We start from the raw sequence: 18204 nt of genomic DNA on the forward strand, positions 1-18204 counted from the left end.
GCTCCTTTATCTTCTGGTTCTCGTCCAGGTTCCTCACACTGGCCAGGTCAGTGTGGTGTTCTCTGCAGTAGCTCTGGGCCTCAGTCCATGACATGTTGGTGTTGATGAGGACAAAGGTCACATTCGACCCTGAAGAGAGACCACAGTGTTGTACCAAACTGAATCCAGGAAGTATCTGTGCCTCTTTGACAGTTCAAAACTCTGTGTGTATTAAATGTTCATAACCTTTAAATAATACATTCTTTATCATTTGATTCTGTGTATTCTTATCACATTAAACCGGGAACGACAGCACATCCTCCTCTTCTCTCGTCTCTGTTGACCGAGTCTGTGTTGGTGATAAAGTTTGGTGAACTTTGACCTGCATGTCTCAACAGTTTCTATGTAAAGCAGCTTAATGATCAACATCTATCTGCTTTGAATAAAGTTCCTGTGCAAACAACAGAGAGATGGAGGAGAACAAGAGTTCACTGTCATGTTTCATATTCTCACCTGTGACATCACTGCAGACTGGCTTGTAAAGTCTCTCACATGGTTCATCGTTCCAGAGTCCATTACTGTACATCTGTCCACAGTGCTCTACACTGTGCACATTGTTGGGTTCTCGAGATGACCAGTGTCTGAACGTGCTCTCTCCAGGTTTGTAGAAACTTCTGTCTGACAGTGACCACCTCCAGCTCTCCACGTCGTCGTACAAACCTATCCACGCCAGCTGAGAGGAGTGGAAGAAATGTTCAGACCTTTTTCTTTTTGCAGACTTTAGAACCAGCCTGTATGGATAGAATTTGGCGTCCCTTTTAACTATGATGGACATCATTTATTTGACATTTAGATTTGATACTTTGGCTCATGTCCCCTCTGTTAACATGGAGGAGGAGGTGCTTGTCACCTTTACTGCAGCATGTCACTAGAGGGAGCTCCAATCTTTTGGCTTTACTTTAGGGAAGCTGTCACATTGTCCATCTTTTTATACAGTCTATGGTGGGCAGACTCCAGGGTCTATCTCACACCGCTCCCTACACCCTGCCGCTCTGCCTCTGTCACACCGAGGGCCGTCCTGAACCTCAGAGTTTGGGCTGAACCTGGGTTGCTAAGGCTCTTCTTTCTCTACTGACATCAACTCTCCTTCATCACCTCCTCCACACAAAGCTAAAAAAAATAAGGAAAATGTCCAGATTGAGTGTTTTTTATGCCTAGTTAGGGTCCGTGTCCATTAAGGACCCTCTTTAAGGCTGGCAGCGCCCACAAGACGCTCATTGATGCTGGGTTATGAAAGTTAACTTCTGCTTCCCTCCATCGTTGCTTTACATAGTTCTGTGTGAAAGGGGCCAGAGTGTTTACATTGAGGGTCTCTCTTGAGAAGTTTGTCCTTAAAACCCACCTACACAGTTTAAGGTTTCTCATCTGGGATTTGTTCTTAGCTAAGAATCTACAAACACACTCATACGCACATCTGAGTGCTGAAGTGTCAGATTCTGTGTTTCTTAATCGGCATCCAGTTTTGAAGACTTTTATTTGGACGTACCCGACGTCTCTGGACTCCCCGTACCGTCCTGTGGGACTTCTGTGGGAGTGGCACGCACACAAACCCCTGCAGTCTCACGCCCTTATACGGGAACAATATGTGTTTTTTCATGTAAATTAGGAAAAACATGCTCAAGCCTCCAGTTTATGAGTTCATGTCATTCATCAGTTTGAGAACACAGTTTGTTCAAGGACCCGTCATGAATCCCACATCGTACACATGCATCATTTGAGACAAATCTGAAGAAGATATTTGTGAATGACGCCCAATAAGAGTAGAGCGAGTTCTTGAATGGGTCTAAAAATAAAAAAGGAACCAAAGTGCCTGACTGACCTCTTTCCATAAAGTTGCTTTGAAATGAAGAGAGCATGAAGAGTTGACTCACATGGCTGTAGGAGACCATTCTGTTTGAATCTGCCTCTGTGTTCAGCAGCTCCACGTCCTCCATGTTGTCGATGGAGGCCAGGTCGGTGTATTTGTCTCTGCAGTAGCTCAGAGCTTCAGTCATGTTCTTTGCCTCATACACAAAATGATACTGACGTCCAGCATGTGTATAAAGGGCACACAGTCCTGCAGGGATGGAAAGACATAGAGATGATCAATCAGAATCAGATTTATTGTCCAGGTATGTTTACACACACACACACACAAGGAATTTAACTTCAGTGAACTGTGCTCTCTTATGAACAGGTACAACATTAAATATCAACAATAAACAGAATAAGAAAAGATTAATATTTACATAAATATGAAACAGTGCAGTGGTGAAGAGTGCAAAAGATGCTGAAGTATAACATGAAGAGTAAAATGCAGTTATGTGACAGATGGCTCAATTAAGATGTCAATTACAGGGGCGTGTTGGTGGCACAATGGTCAGGGCGCGCGCCCCATGCATGGAAGCTGTCATCTCAAGCGGGCGGCCCGGGCTCGCATCCCGCCTGTGGCCTCCCTCCTGCATGTCGTTCCTCACTCTCTCTCTCTCTCTCTCTCTCTCTCTCTCTCTCTCTCTCTCTCTCTCCCTGGTTTCTGATTCTATCCACTGTCCTGTCTCTCCATTAAAGGCACAAAAAGCCCAAAAATAAATCTTTAAAAAAAAAAGAGATGTCAATTACAGTATTTACATAAATAAGTGTGCGTTTATTGATCATTTAAATAAAATAATGTATATATACATATATGTATGTTCACAGTGACGGTTGGTTTAGAGTCATTTCACCACGACAGGTCTGACACTCTGTGACTGTTTAGCGTTCATCAGAGTGACAGCCTGGGGGAAGAAACTGTTCTTATGACGGGTTGTTTTTGCGTACAGTGATCTGTAACACAATATAACACGAGTATGATAATAGAATAAGAGGACGTCGTCAAGCACTCGTCTTTTATTATCTCATAATGCTGTCACCAGCGTTAACGACAGAAACATTGTATGAATGAATGAATCATTTTTTAAAGATGAAGTTGGTCTTACCTGATACAGCGATGATGCTTAGAAGAACTTGATCCATCCTCTCGTGTTGTCCTCTCCGTCCGTCTGACTGTTCAGACCAAGTGACTAAACATTCACTTCTTTTACGACTCTTCTGCAAACACACAGGGCCGTTATGATCAATTCATTTGCATATGATTTCATGCTGTTGGTGTTGACTGCCCTGAATGTTCCTTTTATATTTCAAATTCTATTTTGTCAAATAGAAAAAAATATATAGAATTTCTTTTTTTTTTTTTTTACAAATGTTTAGACAAAAGAATCCACCTTTCATGACAGCCCCATAAAATACCATTTTATCTCTGTCATTTAAAGGCTTTATATGTGATGTTTTGATCCAGCAGATGTCGCCCTTGAGCTCCAGCATTAAACCAAAACAACTCGCGCTGCATTGTTGTGTTAGCATGCTAATGCTAGCGATCTTTATTATGCTGGTATCTTCACACTGCATGTAAATTTACCTGAAATGAGCGTGATCTAGAAACACAGTTAAGCAGTGAGTACAGTATGTTATTCTTCTTTTCTCTAGTCCCTCAATTAAACAACTTTTATACACGAGGGGAGGAGTCAGCCGGCCGTCCGGGCGATGTAAACAAAGTGAAGATAGGACTCTGAAAACTCTGAAAACATCACAGACAGTGGGACTCGGGTGTTACACCCAGTGTAGACAGTCATGACTCACAGAGTTATTTTCAGAGGAGATACTTGATTTCTACATTTAAGAGTGAAAAATCAAATATAAAGCCAAAGACCAGGAAATGATTTTTTTTGTACTTTTTTAACCAAAAGTCAGTTTCTATGAGTAACACTGAAATATTTGAGCTTTGGCTCTTTTACATCAGCAGAATATGACCCAGTTTTTTTCATATTTGAGCATATTTCTATTTTGTGATGATGAACAAACAATTTCTGTTTTTTCTGTTCCAATGTCTGTTTGTGTTTTTGTGTCACGGTGTACTAGCGGATAGTTTTGTTAGTGTTTCGTCCCGCAGTGTCAGAATCCTGTTGTTTTTGTTCCATTTATATTTATTTATATTTTGTGTTGTATCCCGCGAAAGAATAAGTAAGTAACAAGCGGCAGAAATGAGTTTCCTCTGGAGGGTGTCTGGTACGGTGGCCGGTAGGTGTCAAACGCTCAGCAACTGATGAAACGACATACATTTAGAAAAAACGTGCAGCATATATAAAAACGCTGCACATTCAAAATGCAAACTACCACAACAAATGCAAAGACTGAAACGCACTGCAAAGACACAAACCCGCTGCAAATAGGCAAAACAACTGCATAAGCATCAAACGCGCTGCAAGTACAGAAACAAAACTTAAGTCAAAACACACACAACCAGAAAACAACTGCAAACACAGAAACGCTGCAAGTTAATTCTTAAACGGATGTGCTCCAGGCCTGTAGGGGGCGCTGTGTTCATTTCGGTTTATTTACGAGAGAGAGTAAGAGAGACAGCTAGGATCAGAAAGTTTTGTTTAGATAGGGAAGTTGTATCGTTGAAAGACACAGGATGACTTCAATGTTACTGAAACGGGGAGATAAAGCGAGTCCGACGGGGATTTTGACATCGGGGACGATATCAACCACAGCTTCTCCGTCTTGTCGTTGTCCCAGTTTTTCCTGAATGCAGAAGTATCGACCAAAATCCTCCTTTGTGGCGTTCGTCATCACCAGAGAACAGTTTGCTGTGATTCTTAGTCTGTCTGGTTTGTCTGTACGTTTAATAATCCGCTCATCCTTCAGTCAGCCAACTGACTGAAGCTCCATGTCGTACCGTCACAGTTATCATGATCGCTGAGGACATTTACTTACTTACACTTAAAACCACATGTCAGAGGAGTCACCAACAAGTCAACGTTGTGACATGAGCTGGGAATAGATTTCTATGCAAGACCTGAGAGGCCAGTGGTTTGCGCTTCCTTTTAAATAAACCTTAAAATCTACAAAACCAGTAAAATTATGTTTTAACAGGCGTCAAAAAGAATCACCTAAAAAATACGAGAAACACTTCAAGATCATTATTTATTTGCTTTAAAGGTCACATATCCTCCTCCTCCTCTTCAGTGTAAATAAGTCTCAGAGCTCCTCAAAACATGTATGTGAAGTTTCTTGTTCTAAATCCACTCTGATCCTGTATTTGATCATGTCTATAAACCCCTCTATTTCAGCCCTGCTCAGAACAGGCTGTTTCTGTGTCTGTACCTTTAAATATGTAAATGAGCTGTGTCTGACCACGCCCCCTCTCTGGAAGGGCTTGAGTGTACTCGGTGCTTTCTCGCTCCATGTCCTATTGTTTATGGTGAGAAGGCAGACTCAGAGGGCAGAACAAACACCTAGCTGTGGGAGTGTCACCCACCTGGGGGAGGGGCTACTGCCCTTTGTGATGTCATGAAGGGAACATCTCCAAACGGCCTGTTTGAGCACACATTTTCTGTTGTGCGTGGGTCTGTGGGTGTTGAATCGGTCCTATAATTGTCTAGTGTGTATCCAACCTAAAGATAAGATATTAATAATCACCCATTGGGGTTAATGTGTTCGTAAAGCAGGTCATCATTTCTTTCTGTTGTAGCTGTATGAAGAAGTCAGAGGGCGTTTTAATGGCGGGATACTTCCGTCTGTTACACTTTGCTTGAAATGAGTCCAGTGTTGAAGACCTCGTTCAAAAGGTGGCTTTAAATTTCCCACAGAAGTAAATGAAACATAAATCCATTGTGGTTTTCTCAGTTTTCAGTTTAGTGTGACTCTTTTTTTAACTTCAGTGTCGATAACGGATGTCACAAACCACTTCCTCTCATCCTCTCCAGCCACCTCTTTTATTTCACACATCTATTTGATGTTCATATGTGTGTAGAAACTCTGCAAGAACTCTGAGAAAGTATCCACAAAATGCACAAAACACAATGAGAGAGTAATGAAGATTAAATTAAAGACACATGTAAGAGCTGCAGGGGGGAGGAGTCACATTCATTGGTCTATCAAGATTAGTGACATGAGCTGTAACTATCCTGTTGTCTCTCTCTTGTTTGGTTTGTTGACGGTGGCGTACAGGCTGCTGGGGTCAACAGAGGCTTCAGTGTCAGAGGAGGGGACTTTCACAGTGCTGTACGTCACACCTTCACCTTCTTTATCTCCATCAGCCTTCAAAACACAGAAAGTCCACCAAAGGGATCATTTTTTTATCTTGTTGATCATCTTGTCTGACAGGAGAATTATTTCTGTGGAAACTAGTTAACTTGCATCCTGTTATCTCGTGTTGCAAATGAACACAAGATAACATCTGGCATCAAACTTTCCCAGCAGTCTTAGCTGCACTTTGTGTTCAGAGCTAATTAGCACACTATATGTGACCTGGGACAGAGCCAATCAAAGTTTAACCAACCCCTGACCCCCCCTCTGGACACAGCCCTGACTGTATGTGAGCATGCTGCCGATGTTAAATTTGAATAGCACTTATGACGCACTTATCAGTATGTCAACACTTTTATTTTGAGTGTGCTTTAATAGCATGCTACAGGATGTTGTGTAAAGTCTAGTTATGGTGTAACCAATCAGTGAGCTTACCTGAGCTCTACTGTTGCCCTTCTTGGTGTAGCTGATGGAGGCGTAGGCAACAATATCTTCATGCTCCGCCTACACAGTGAAGACAACAAAAACTCTTAATCTATGATTGGTTATTTTCCCTGTCAGAGGCGGGACTAATGTTAAAAATATGTTTAAATCTCTGTTAAACATTTGATCATTAAGGTTATAACTCACAATGTTTTTGTCCGTCTGTGTTTTGTTGCCTGAAAAGTCAAAAGAGAGAAGACAGTGAATTGCAGGTTGATGAAAGTGACTGCATGTATAACAGTTGTATCTGTAAACGCTCTCACCTTTAGTTCTCTTCCGTCTGATGAATGCCACAACAACTATTAAGATGATTAAGAAGGCTGCTAAACCAGCGGCTACAATCACATATGGCAACCAATCTGAAAGGAGGATAAAAACATCAAAGTATTTTTGAAATGTAGCTTACATGTGAAAAGTTACATTTTTATAGAAGTCTCTGTAACAAGCAGTGGTTTGATAGTTTCTATCATAGACTGTAAATATTAATGGACGAAGCCTGAGTGACATCACCCATCTGTTCCTGCAGGGGGCTCTAGAGGCTCATCGGCAGCAGCCGCCATGTTGGAAATGCTGTCTCAGTCTAACTTTCAGTCAACCTAACGACAGGCTGAGAGCTGGAGCTGAGGCAGGTTTTAAACCTCTTGATGAACACAACACCACGCCCACCTGTCAATCACGTCAGCTACGCCCCTAACTATGGATAACGCATATCTTTCATAAAATCAAACAGAGTCGTCTTAAAAAGATACACCCCTCGTACAGTGTGTGCCAGTGATAACAATAACTAATCAGACATATTTTAGTTTTTTTTGTCTGTAAACATGTTGATTTCTGCTGTAAAAACTGCTGTTTTTGCCTGTTGTGTGTATGTGACTTCAGGTGTTCCTGCAGCCAGCCTCAAGTGGACTCTTGCAGGATTTTGCACTTCCGCATTGACTGGAGGTTGCTGCTTGGTTTCTATAGACTCAAATATATTCCACTCATACTGTATGTGGATTAAAGACGATTATCTAGATGTTTCACATGTTAGACTTCACAATGAGAAAGAAAGTCTTAAAGAAATCTTATTTTTTTACTTGGTTTGTCGTCCTCTTTCATTTCATCTCCTCCTGTTGATGTGCTTCCTGTTGTGTCTTTTGAATGTGATGTAAATAAACAAAACAGAAGACATGATGATAAAACAGAGTTCAGCACTTTAACTAAATAATGAATCAAGTAAAACCAGACGTACCTGTTTTCTCACAGGAGGACTTAGAGAAGGCATTACACAGCAGTGTTTGTCCACTCTTATTGTCTGTTACTTTACAATACAGCAACTCATTAAAGTTTGACTTCTGAACAACATGAGTTTTAAATGACACAATAGCTGTACAGATTGACTGTTGGTGTTCTGATATATCTGTCTCATCACCCTTATAATACCACTGCACTGTGTGGGCACAGACTCCAAATCTGAACACAACGCAGTAAAACCTGTAGGCATCGTCCGAGGTAACTGGTGAAGATATTGTGAGAGAGAGAACACAAGAGTAAGTTTAACTTCCACACATTTTTATAGACTTATTCCAATGTTTCAGGATATTGTTTCAACAAGAGAATCTGAGATGAAAATATTCATATCAACACTTACTGTTAATAACATTCAGCAACACACGAGCTTCTGAAACTTGTTCTCCTGATCTGATCTGTCTGCAGGTGTAACGACCGACATCGTCATGTGTGACACTTTTAATAACCAGAGAACAATCCTCTGAAACATTTAGCCTCTTAGCTTTAGCTTTAGCTTTCTCATTTTTACTTATATTCCCGAGTGTAACCAGCTCTACTGCTGTGCTCCCAATATAACGACTGAAAAGCCAAGAAGTACTGTCACATTTCTGCTGATCTTTAATCACATTTCCACATGGCAAAGTGACATCATGTCCAAGTCTGACTGTGAGGGAGGCGGTATCATCTCCAGTTACAGCTGAAGAAAATTAAAGAGAAATATAAAATCAATAAATAGTCATTTGTATTTGTTAATTGTTAATAGTTTTGTAAGAAGAAGCAAAAAGAGAGAGTAAACTTAGGTATCTGACTGAAATCGATGTCATCCATTTAAATAGTTTAAAAACATCTGCAGTGCATCTTATTGGTGGATGTGTTTTTTTAGTAAATTCTTACCTGTAAACAGAAGCATCAGTATCACAGATAAAGACATTTTAATCCTTCTGAAGTGACGGATCTCACTTCGTGCTCTCTCTCGTTCACACACCCTTTACTCTCAAACACTCTAAATAGAGAGTTACAGCTTCAACTTCTCTTTTTTTACTTCCTCTGAGCAACTTCAATCTTTTTTTTCCCCTCATCTTGTTATTTTCTCTTGAACTCTGGAAAACAGGGCAGCTGTGACTCGGCCTGATCGTACGTCAAATATCAACAAGAAAACCCTTAAAGGACAAAATGTAAGAGTCTTCACAGTGTAATAAACATGAAAATCATTGCCCAACACGGATGTGATGCCTCCGGCTCATGGCGCTGTATGGTGACCAATGGGAGGGGTGATATCTTTAGCGGTTTGAGAAGCGTTTGTTCCTCATTGCGACTCGTTTTTTTTTCTTTGTGAGAACTCATGAGAAAAGGTTTCAGAGTTGGTACAGTGTTGGTACATGAGCTATGTAACATTTAAAGGGCTGCATCCTTCTGAGGGCACATTTGAAGACTGATAACATCACAGCGGGGCATCGAGGGCTGTTCCATTTGGAAGGCTCCTTCAAATCTATCAATCATTATTTGTATAGTGCCAAATCATATCAAGTTTTATCTCGAGGCACTTTACAAAAAGCAGTTAAAATATTCTTCATTGTTAAGAAAAATGGGATGGGGGAGAGGGGATGAGATGCAGGAATGATTTCTTTGTGTTCCTCTCGTTCCTGTTGTTCTCACTTCCTCTCCGCTGAGGTGGAGGTCGGAGCAGGCCGTGCATGAATGAGGACGGCGGAGGTTGTGGGGATGAAACAATCCGATGGTGGAGGCTGGGTGTTATGATAATGTGTTAGGAGGATTCACTTCAGGGTCTTTAGCGGTAGGCGTGGTTGGTAGGAGGAGAAGCAGGGTCAGTACTGATGACACACCTGAGGGGGGGTGTGGTGGCTCTGTCTCTGTAATCTTCATTAGCAGCACCTGGAGAGGAGCCGGCGGAAATTGGTTTGGAGTCAAAGAGACGCCACGAGGAAGACGCGAGGACGTAGACACCTGAGAGACTGAACCTGAAGTAACGTTTGTTTTTGTTTCAACACTTCACGGGTTCTTTTTACACATGAACTAAACTGATATGAAGGAGAGGGCTGGTGGAGGAGATCGTACCCCCAAGTGACTCCGTGGATCGGGCTGTCCGAGTGAGCTGGTCGCGGCACGTACGAGGATCTTAGAGGTGAGTCACCTACACGCACCCCTCAAACAGACAGGACAGATGCACACACACTCAGGTAAGGCAGGATACACCTTCACGTTTACGCAACACGTAAGGAGAGGCATTAAGTTACGGGCTCACTGGCCTTAGCGTCAGGCGCTAGGATAGCATTTAGCGGTGGGTTTGTGTAGCGGCGTAACACTGGGCGTCAGGGACGTCGGGTGGTGGTAGTGCCAGATCACCTCGCTGAAGGTTGGAGGAGCTCCGTCTACTGGAGAGCCCGGCCTCTGGCGCCGGGACAAAACCTCCTGGGCTCAATGAACGCTGAGCCTCAGGATTGATTAATGTAATAGCCTTCTCTATGGTTATCATCCAAAGTCCTCAATACACTTCACAACTTGTCAGTTTGTTCACACACTCCCGCTCCTGTGACCACATTACCCCTGGCCACCACAACCTCCACTGGCTCCCGTTTCCCCAACAAATCGAGTTCAAAGTCCTCCTGACCTTCAAACAACCTGGGACATTGTTTTCATTTTTGTGATTCCTCAACTTGTTTTTGTCTGAATGTAAATCTGTAAAGTGTCTTTAAGTGTTTTAAAAAGCGCTACATAAATATAATGTAGTATTATCAGCAGCATTATTATTATTATCTCTGACTCTTGTTACAATTTGTACTGCGCCTTTGACTCCTCTTCAACACAGGAGATCAGAGCTTCTTGGGCTGCAGGAAAAAATGTGCTCATAACGGCATTTCAGGTCTCTATCCAGCAGGTGGTAGCAGAGAGTCTTGAGTCTTAAACCTGACCAATCCCCTCCTTCGTCATGCATTGATGCTTTGAGCTGGTTAAAGCTCCTGTGAGGAGATTTTAGTTGATGAATAGAAATGAAAACAGAAACCTTTTAATAAGATAAAGAAATAAATCTAACAAGACCTTAAACATAAAGATTGAATGTCTCTGTATAAAAGTAATACACAGAAGAACAATGAAGTTCTAAATAATTCAAACATATCAGTCGCACAGAATCAGAAGTACTTGATTAATCCCAGGAGGAGATTATCTTGTTACAGTTTCTCTTGCAGATCATTGGTAGTCTTAGTTTAACATCTGGAGTCCACCCGGTCTGAGGCCGAGACAAGAGCGGGTAAAAATGCTTTAGATTCAGAGACGATAGTGAGACCTTCAAAAAGTGGTCTGATACGAGACGGGTCTTGAGACTAAGACCGATTTCGATCACTGCAACACTACTAACATATCCACAAAGTCTCCAAGGTGAATGAAAACATGAAAATAATAATAATAATAATAATAATAATAATAATAATAATAATCTTTATTTATAGAGCACTTTTCAAAAACAAGTTACAAAGTGCTTTACAAGGACAGCAAATATAAAAACAGGCAGGTCATAGAATAATAAACAAGGCAAGATTAAGGAATAAAAATCACTTTAAAATATAAAATCTCTTTTAAAAGAACTGAATACAACTCTTTTAAAGGAATTCTAAAAAGTGAAAATAGTAACAATTTCAAATCAACAAACATCAGGAAAGGCTCGCCGGAAAAAGTGTGTCTTAAGAAGAAAGGACTTAAAAGAGATGAGTGATTCTGCCGACCTGATCTCCTCGGGCAGGTCGACCCTAACCCTTTTGTTTTTAATTTTGCATTTGGAACCACCAGGAGACCTCAGCCCGAGGATCTCAATGTGCTGTGTGGGTTTGTAAAGTAGTAAAAGGTCTGATAAACAGCTGGGGGAATGGAGAGCTTTAAAAGTAATCAGTAAAATCTTAAAATCCATTCTAAAACACACAGGGAGCCAGTGTAGAGATGCTAAAACAGCAGTGATGTGCTCATGCTTTCTGGTTCTAGTTTAAAGTCTGGCAGCTGAGTTCTGTACCAACTGCAGTCCATCGATAGATTTTTTTGTTCAGGTAAGTAAAAAGGCTTTTATAAAAGTCAAGACGTGATGAGATAAAAGCATGTAAAATCGTCTCTGTGTCTTTAACAGTTAAAATCTAAAACATTTTAGAAATATTTCTGAGCTGATAAAAACAAGACTGTACAAGCTCAAAATTTAAGTTGCTGTCAAACCAGACACCCAGATGTTTAGCAGCAGGTTTGATGTGGTCTACTAGGGTACCAGCAGATGGCAGTACTTGCTTAGTCAGGTGCTGTGGTCCAATCAAAATGATCTCAGTCTCAGCATATTTCAACACATTGAAATTAAGATGCAAGCAACAAACAAAGCAGGATCCTGAGGCCAAACAAAACACAAAAAGCACTTTACAATAACAAACTCATAACGTGGTTTAAAACATGCATACACCCTAAATATAGAGTTTCTTTATAAATGATCAGTAATGGATCCAAATGAGCCAACAGTTATTTATCTTGTACACACATTAACACATCCTGAGGGAACAAGTTAAGATACTAGTCTTTTGGGAACGACTATCTTGTGGGCATAAATCAATCATTTTGTAGATACAAGGTTTTATCTTTGGCACACATGATATTCATCTTTCAGTCACAGGTTTCTTTTTTATTAAGATTTATTTATTGAGCTTTTAGCCTTCATCTGATAGGACAGTGGATAGAGTAGGAACTTGTGGAGAGAGAGAGTGGAGAAGAAAACCTCCATACAGGGGGCACGACCTAACCGCTAGGCCACCATCTCCCCATAAGTTTTTTTTTTTTATCAGACAAGATATTCATATTTTGGGAACTAGTTATTAATCTTGTGAAAACTGAAAACCTTGTGTGCACAATATCATTATGTTGTGGGATCAGGATAAATATATGTTGGGAACAAGTTATTATCCCTCCCCTGTGACCTTTCACCCCCAAGCTTAAAATGTCTCGACAGCTCGATATAAATGAACAGTTGTGTGTCCAATCAGAGCGCTTACCTTGACTTTGCTGTTACAATTCTTGGTGAAGCTGACGGAGGCGTAAGCGACACCTTCTTCAGGATCCTCCTACGCAGTGAACACAACACACATTAATGATGAATCAGAAAGAAGGGAGAATTTTAGCTTTGTTGTGTTATTCCACTTTTCTTTTCTCTGTTGGGGAAGTTAGACACTGCTTGTAGATTTTAAAAATGTAACTGTCTCATTATGTGACAAGTATGATAAAAAAAAAAAGTGGGTGTAAAGGCCTTTGTACAGAGGCCATTTTTTTCAGCTCCATTAAAAAAACTTTACGCACAGACACCTTGCACACTGAGTCCGCTGTGTTTATTTTCCATTAATTTGCATATCAGACAGAATGTCTCATGCTCATCATGCAGAGGGATCAACCTGATAAGTTCATTTATTGACTCTTTCACTAAATGTATAAAAAGGAGAGTTTTGACCTGTTGAAAAGGAGCTCCAGGTGTATTTCAGGATTACAGTGGTCCAGATTGATATGCTGCTCTCTAGAACCTCACATTAAAGAGGACATATGATCCCCCTCCTCCACCTTTTCAAACAGTCCTCCTCCTCCACCTTTTCAAACAGTCCCCTCCTCCACCTTTTCAAACAGTCCCCTCCTCCACCTTTTCAAACAGTCCTCCTCCACCTTTTCAAACAGTCCCCTCCATGAATGAAACATGAATCAAGCACCAGATTAAAATAATATCTTCCTCTTTTTTTCCTTCTCCTAAAGTTTCTTTCCACTCCCACTCAAGACCTTCTTTGATTCTACTTCTGTATTCAGTTTTTCCAAATGGTACCTTTACATCTATATTAATTAGATTTAAAGCTGATTTTGTAATTGAATTCTTCTTCTTCTTCTTCTTCTTCTTCTTCACCACCCTCCAAAATACTTTTCTCTTCTTACAAGTCCCTCTCTCTCTCCATTTCTGACTTCATGTTCTGTCTATGTGTTACATACTTCCTACATTTAATAAGTACATGTTCACCTGCTTCTGCTTGATTGCATACCTCACAAAGAGCAGATGAATGTTTTCCAGTGATATGCAGAGTACTTAACCTGATCATTATTCCTCTCTTCTGTAGCTCCTCCCCCTCTATTTGACTTCATCTATTTCCTGCTGAACTTCCTGAATACAGAAGCTCAGCAGGTACAAACAGTAGCAGGATTTTATTTTTTTATTTGCTTGAATGTTTGCAATGAAGACCAGAAGAAAACATTTAGTTCATGTGAGTTTATTCAGGATGTCAAACTTCAGTTTGTTCACACATCAAATCAGTAAAGTGTGTTCAATCATTTCATGAACACATTCACTTCATCCACACAATCACTTTGTTTGATCAGAATCTCCACTCAGAAAACAATGATTTATCTCCTTATTGATTTAATCAGGAGGATTACATTTTTAAAACACCTCAGAGGACATTTTTACATCACTTTGAATATGAACAACAACATTTATTCTGACTAACTCATTTCTTTAAGTGTGATTTTATAGATTTTCTACAAATGTACAAAGTGGTGAGAAGAGAAAATCAGCATGAAAGAAAAGTTTGCTGCTCTCTCTCTCTCTCTCTCTCTTCAGACTCCTGAATCAGAACAGAAACAACAGAAAATATAAATGTATGAAAACAAATAATCAAACATGGAGAGCAGAGAGAAGTTGATATTTATCACTCAGAGAAATGTCAGTTCAGGTGAACAAAAGTCATCCTGAGCAGTGAAAGAGTCCACGGCTAAACAGACACAGGAAGGAGTGTCACTTAAAGACACTCAAACATTTACAGAACAGACGAGAAGAGGTCAAAGTACCGTCCATAAAGTTTGATTGACAGGTGACAACGATCAGATCTCAGCAACGAGCGTGAATAAAAATCAAGTTGAAGATTTAAAACACAGCAAGTTAAACATCTGTCTCATTAATGACTTCTGTCTATTTCAGTTTACACAACTCAGCAGAGTCTCCAACATAATAAAACCTGAGTCCAGCATGTAGAGGCTGAGTGAATGTGGTCTGGACTCTGTGGAGGAGAGTCATGGTTTTAGAGATGCTGTAGAAGGACAGAATACCTGCTCTGTGATCCAGGTACACTCCTACTCTGGAGGACTGAGGACCTGAGACAGGAGTCTTGACATTGTTGTAATAAAAGTTATAACTGTTGTTGAAACACTCTAACACCCAAGATTTGTCATTACATCCAAATGCACACTCATTCGAACTCCCTGCTCTGCTGATATTCTTGTATGTGACTGCTGCATCAACTCCTCCTATTTCTCTCTTCTCCACCTCCCAGTAACAACGTCCAGTCAGACTCTCTTTACTCAGGACCTGATGACATCCAGTGAATCTGTCTGGGTGACTAGAATAAGGATTGGTCTGACTCGTTACTGTTACTTTTCTGTTCCCATCAGATACTAACAGATGTGTGTGTGCTGTGTTTGGATCCAGTGTGATGTCACATGAATAGTTTAAGAACTCAGCTCTGGTCTTGGGCTGTGGTTCTGACAGTAAAACATCCACTTCAGTCACTGTCTGTGAGATGTTTGTCCATTTCTCTCTCAGGAAGGCCTGTAGTTTATCTCTGACTTCTGACACAGCCGCTGTCACGTCCTCAAAGTACCTCAGAGGACGGATCTTGATGCTGGATGAGTGTGTAGATTCACTGAGTGGTGACAGTGAGGGGTAGTCGTGTAGAAACTGGTTGTGGTCCTGTGTGTGTGACAGCTTCTTCATCTCAGCGTCTCTCCTCTTCAGCTCAGTGATCTCCTGCTCCAGCTTCTCCTGAAGCTCTCTGACTCGACTCACTTCAGTTTGCTGCTGGGATCTGACCTGCTGCTTCACATCAGAGCGTCTTTTCTCCATGAGACGGATCAGCTCAGTGAACATCTTCTCACTGTTCCCCACTGTTTTATCAGCGGAGCCATTGATAGCCTCCACCTCCTGTTGGAGCAGCTTCACATCTTTCTCTCTGTCCTGGATTCTCTGCTGGATGTTTTGTCGACTCACCTCCAGCTCTCTCTGCTTCTCGCTCCTTTCTGCTGCAGCTGAGACTGTGTCATGACCTTTGTGTTCGTCCACAGAGCAGAGATAACAGATCGACTGCTGATCAGTACGACAGAACATCTTCATCACCTCATCATGACGAGAGCAGACGTTCTCCTGGAGCTTCTTGGAGGGCTCCACCAGCTTGTGTTTTGTATAGGCAGGTGAATCATAATGAGGCTGGAGGTGTTTCTCACAAAATGAGATCAAACAGAAGAGACAGGACTTACAGGCTTTCAGTTTTCTCCCGGTGCAGACATCACAGGCCACATCTTCAGATCCAGCATAGCAGTGATCAGCAGGAGCAGCTTGGAGTCCAGTCTTCTTCAGCTCCTCCACTAAATCTGCCAACATGGTGTTTTTCCTCAGGTCAGGCCTCGCTGTGAAGGTCTGTCTACACTGAGGGCAGCTGTAGACTGTCTTCTCATCCTCTGTATCCCAGTGGCTTTTAATACACTTCATGCAGTAGCTGTGTCCACAGGAAAGAGTCCCCGGATCCTTCAGGAGATCCAGACAGATCGAACAAGAGAAGGTTTCCCGGCTCAGCTGAACTCCTTTCTGCGCCATTTCTCCTCTCGGTAACAACGACTGTCTGAGTTTCACTTCCTCATAACTGATAAGAAGTTTCACCTCTGATCCATAAAGCATGTGTCTGTGCATGTGACTGTGCAGGTGTTGTTGGTTACACCCATCCTCAAACTGTAGATCTAAAGGGGAGGGAACCAGGAAGTATGAGGACAGAGTGCAGCAGGCTGTGTTTGAGAGCAGGAAGAAGAGGGAGGGCTGATAGAACTACGATTCATTCCAGGAAGAGGAGCGGTTTGAGAGAGATACTTGTTTACAACAGAGAACATTTCTCTTTTAAAAACACTTCTCCTTTCAGATTTTGGAAAAGGTGTCACACTCACTTTATTTCAAAATAAAAGCAGGGTTGAATATAAACATCAAGTAAAGTATACTCTCAGTATAAGGAGGTACAAAACTTCTAAATATTGTAGAATGATCGAGGGTCGAGTTACTTTTACCACGTATTCTGAACTAGAGGACCTTAGTGGGAGTGGCCTGCGGTGCTGTGCATTCTGGGAGTTGGTGTCTTTCATCCACATGAGCCAAAAAGACACTTTCTGCCTTTTCACGGCCAAGAAGGCACCAACTTCAAAATGTATTTTACATTTCTACATATATGACCCAATGTCAATACAGACTCATGTTTTAACGGGTGAAGTATCCCTTTAATGAGTTTGGGAAAATCTTCAGTTTTTGACAAACTTCAAAAGATTGCTTGTATAAAGATTTTCATATTTTTGAGAGCCTTAAGATGTCAGAATGACCAAACTTTAATCACTATGTCAAATTAACTTTCATTTCTTATTGTTGCTTCCATATATTTGATTGGATGTGTGTGTTTAATGATGTCGGTCTTGGACATCTGTACAGAACGTTGAGCAGGATGTGGAAGAAGTCCTGCCACATGTCGCTGTGGGGGTTTCTGACGGGCAGAAAAGAACACAGAAGGAAGATCTTAGATGATGTAAGAGATTGAGATCCACTGGCCGGCTTTTTGGAAGCTTTCTGGGGGAGAACTAATGAGCTTCCGGGTGGGCGTGTCCTACAACTTTGCTCCATGTACGGCTCTAATGCTGCGTTCATGTGCTGTCGGACAAATCGGAAAAATGAGTTCCCGAGTTGTAAAACGCACATGAACACCTGCTCAAGTCAGAACAACAACTCGGAAACTCGGAAAAGAATGAGGTGCATCTCGTGTTTATAAGAAAACGTAACTTTAGTATGAACATCGTAACATTATGTCTGCATTGTATGATTTGAAATATAGATCAGCATTGTAGATGTCTTTTAAAAATGTTCAGTCTGTAATAATCGTGTCTTTGTTCTATCATATAAAAATATAATCTGCAGAATAAAGAAACATCTACTGCTTAGTTTTACTGCGTGCTTTTTGAGTCTTTCTGAAAGTGAACATTATCTTTAGATGTTCTTCCTTTATTATCGGGGTATCCGTCATTGTCGAGTTAATTCTCCCTCTGTTGGGTTAAAAACCCCTCCCCCAGTGTCACCCACCTGGGGGAGGGGTTACTGCCCTTTGTGATGTCACAAAGGGAAAATCTGCAAACGGCCTGTTTAAGCACACATTTTCTGAGAAGACGGAGAGGATGGACTTTTCTCATGATTGGGGGGTTTGTAGACAGACTAGAGACACATGG

General features: G+C 41.3%; 2 protein-coding genes and 1 long non-coding RNA gene across 3 annotated transcripts in view; 1 reads left to right on the plus strand and 2 right to left on the minus strand.

Annotated features, from left to right (window-relative positions):
- Nucleotides 1-9130, minus strand: part of LOC110003899 (uncharacterized) — a 21076-nt gene extending 11946 nt beyond the window's left edge. Inside the window, exons 1-11 of the mRNA XM_065964083.1 lie at nucleotides 8791-9130; nucleotides 8258-8593; nucleotides 7859-8122; nucleotides 7704-7760; nucleotides 6891-6986; nucleotides 6775-6803; nucleotides 6580-6648; nucleotides 2994-3105; nucleotides 1911-2095; nucleotides 493-712; nucleotides 1-129 (exon numbers count right to left, since the gene is read on the minus strand). The exon at nucleotides 1-129 is cut by the window's left edge and continues 213 nt beyond it. Coding sequence (XP_065820155.1) covers nucleotides 1-129; nucleotides 493-712; nucleotides 1911-2095; nucleotides 2994-3105; nucleotides 6580-6648; nucleotides 6775-6803; nucleotides 6891-6986; nucleotides 7704-7760; nucleotides 7859-8122; nucleotides 8258-8593; nucleotides 8791-8827 — 1534 coding nt within the window. The 5' untranslated portion in view covers nucleotides 8828-9130. The remainder of the gene's footprint in view (nucleotides 130-492; nucleotides 713-1910; nucleotides 2096-2993; nucleotides 3106-6579; nucleotides 6649-6774; nucleotides 6804-6890; nucleotides 6987-7703; nucleotides 7761-7858; nucleotides 8123-8257; nucleotides 8594-8790) is intronic.
- The window catches only part of LOC136182692 (uncharacterized), a 60530-nt gene that overhangs the window by 14297 nt on the left and 28029 nt on the right, over nucleotides 1-18204 (plus strand). The window lies entirely within an intron of this gene.
- Nucleotides 14159-18017, minus strand: LOC136182691 (tripartite motif-containing protein 16-like). Its single transcript, XM_065963466.1, has one exon. The coding sequence runs from the start codon at nucleotides 16640-16642 to the stop codon at nucleotides 14873-14875; it is 1770 nt and encodes a 589-aa protein (XP_065819538.1). The 5' UTR covers nucleotides 16643-18017; the 3' UTR covers nucleotides 14159-14872.

This window comes from Labrus bergylta, chromosome 15, assembly GCF_963930695.1.
Source record: "Labrus bergylta chromosome 15, fLabBer1.1, whole genome shotgun sequence".
NCBI classification, from domain to species: domain Eukaryota; kingdom Metazoa; phylum Chordata; class Actinopteri; order Labriformes; family Labridae; genus Labrus; species Labrus bergylta.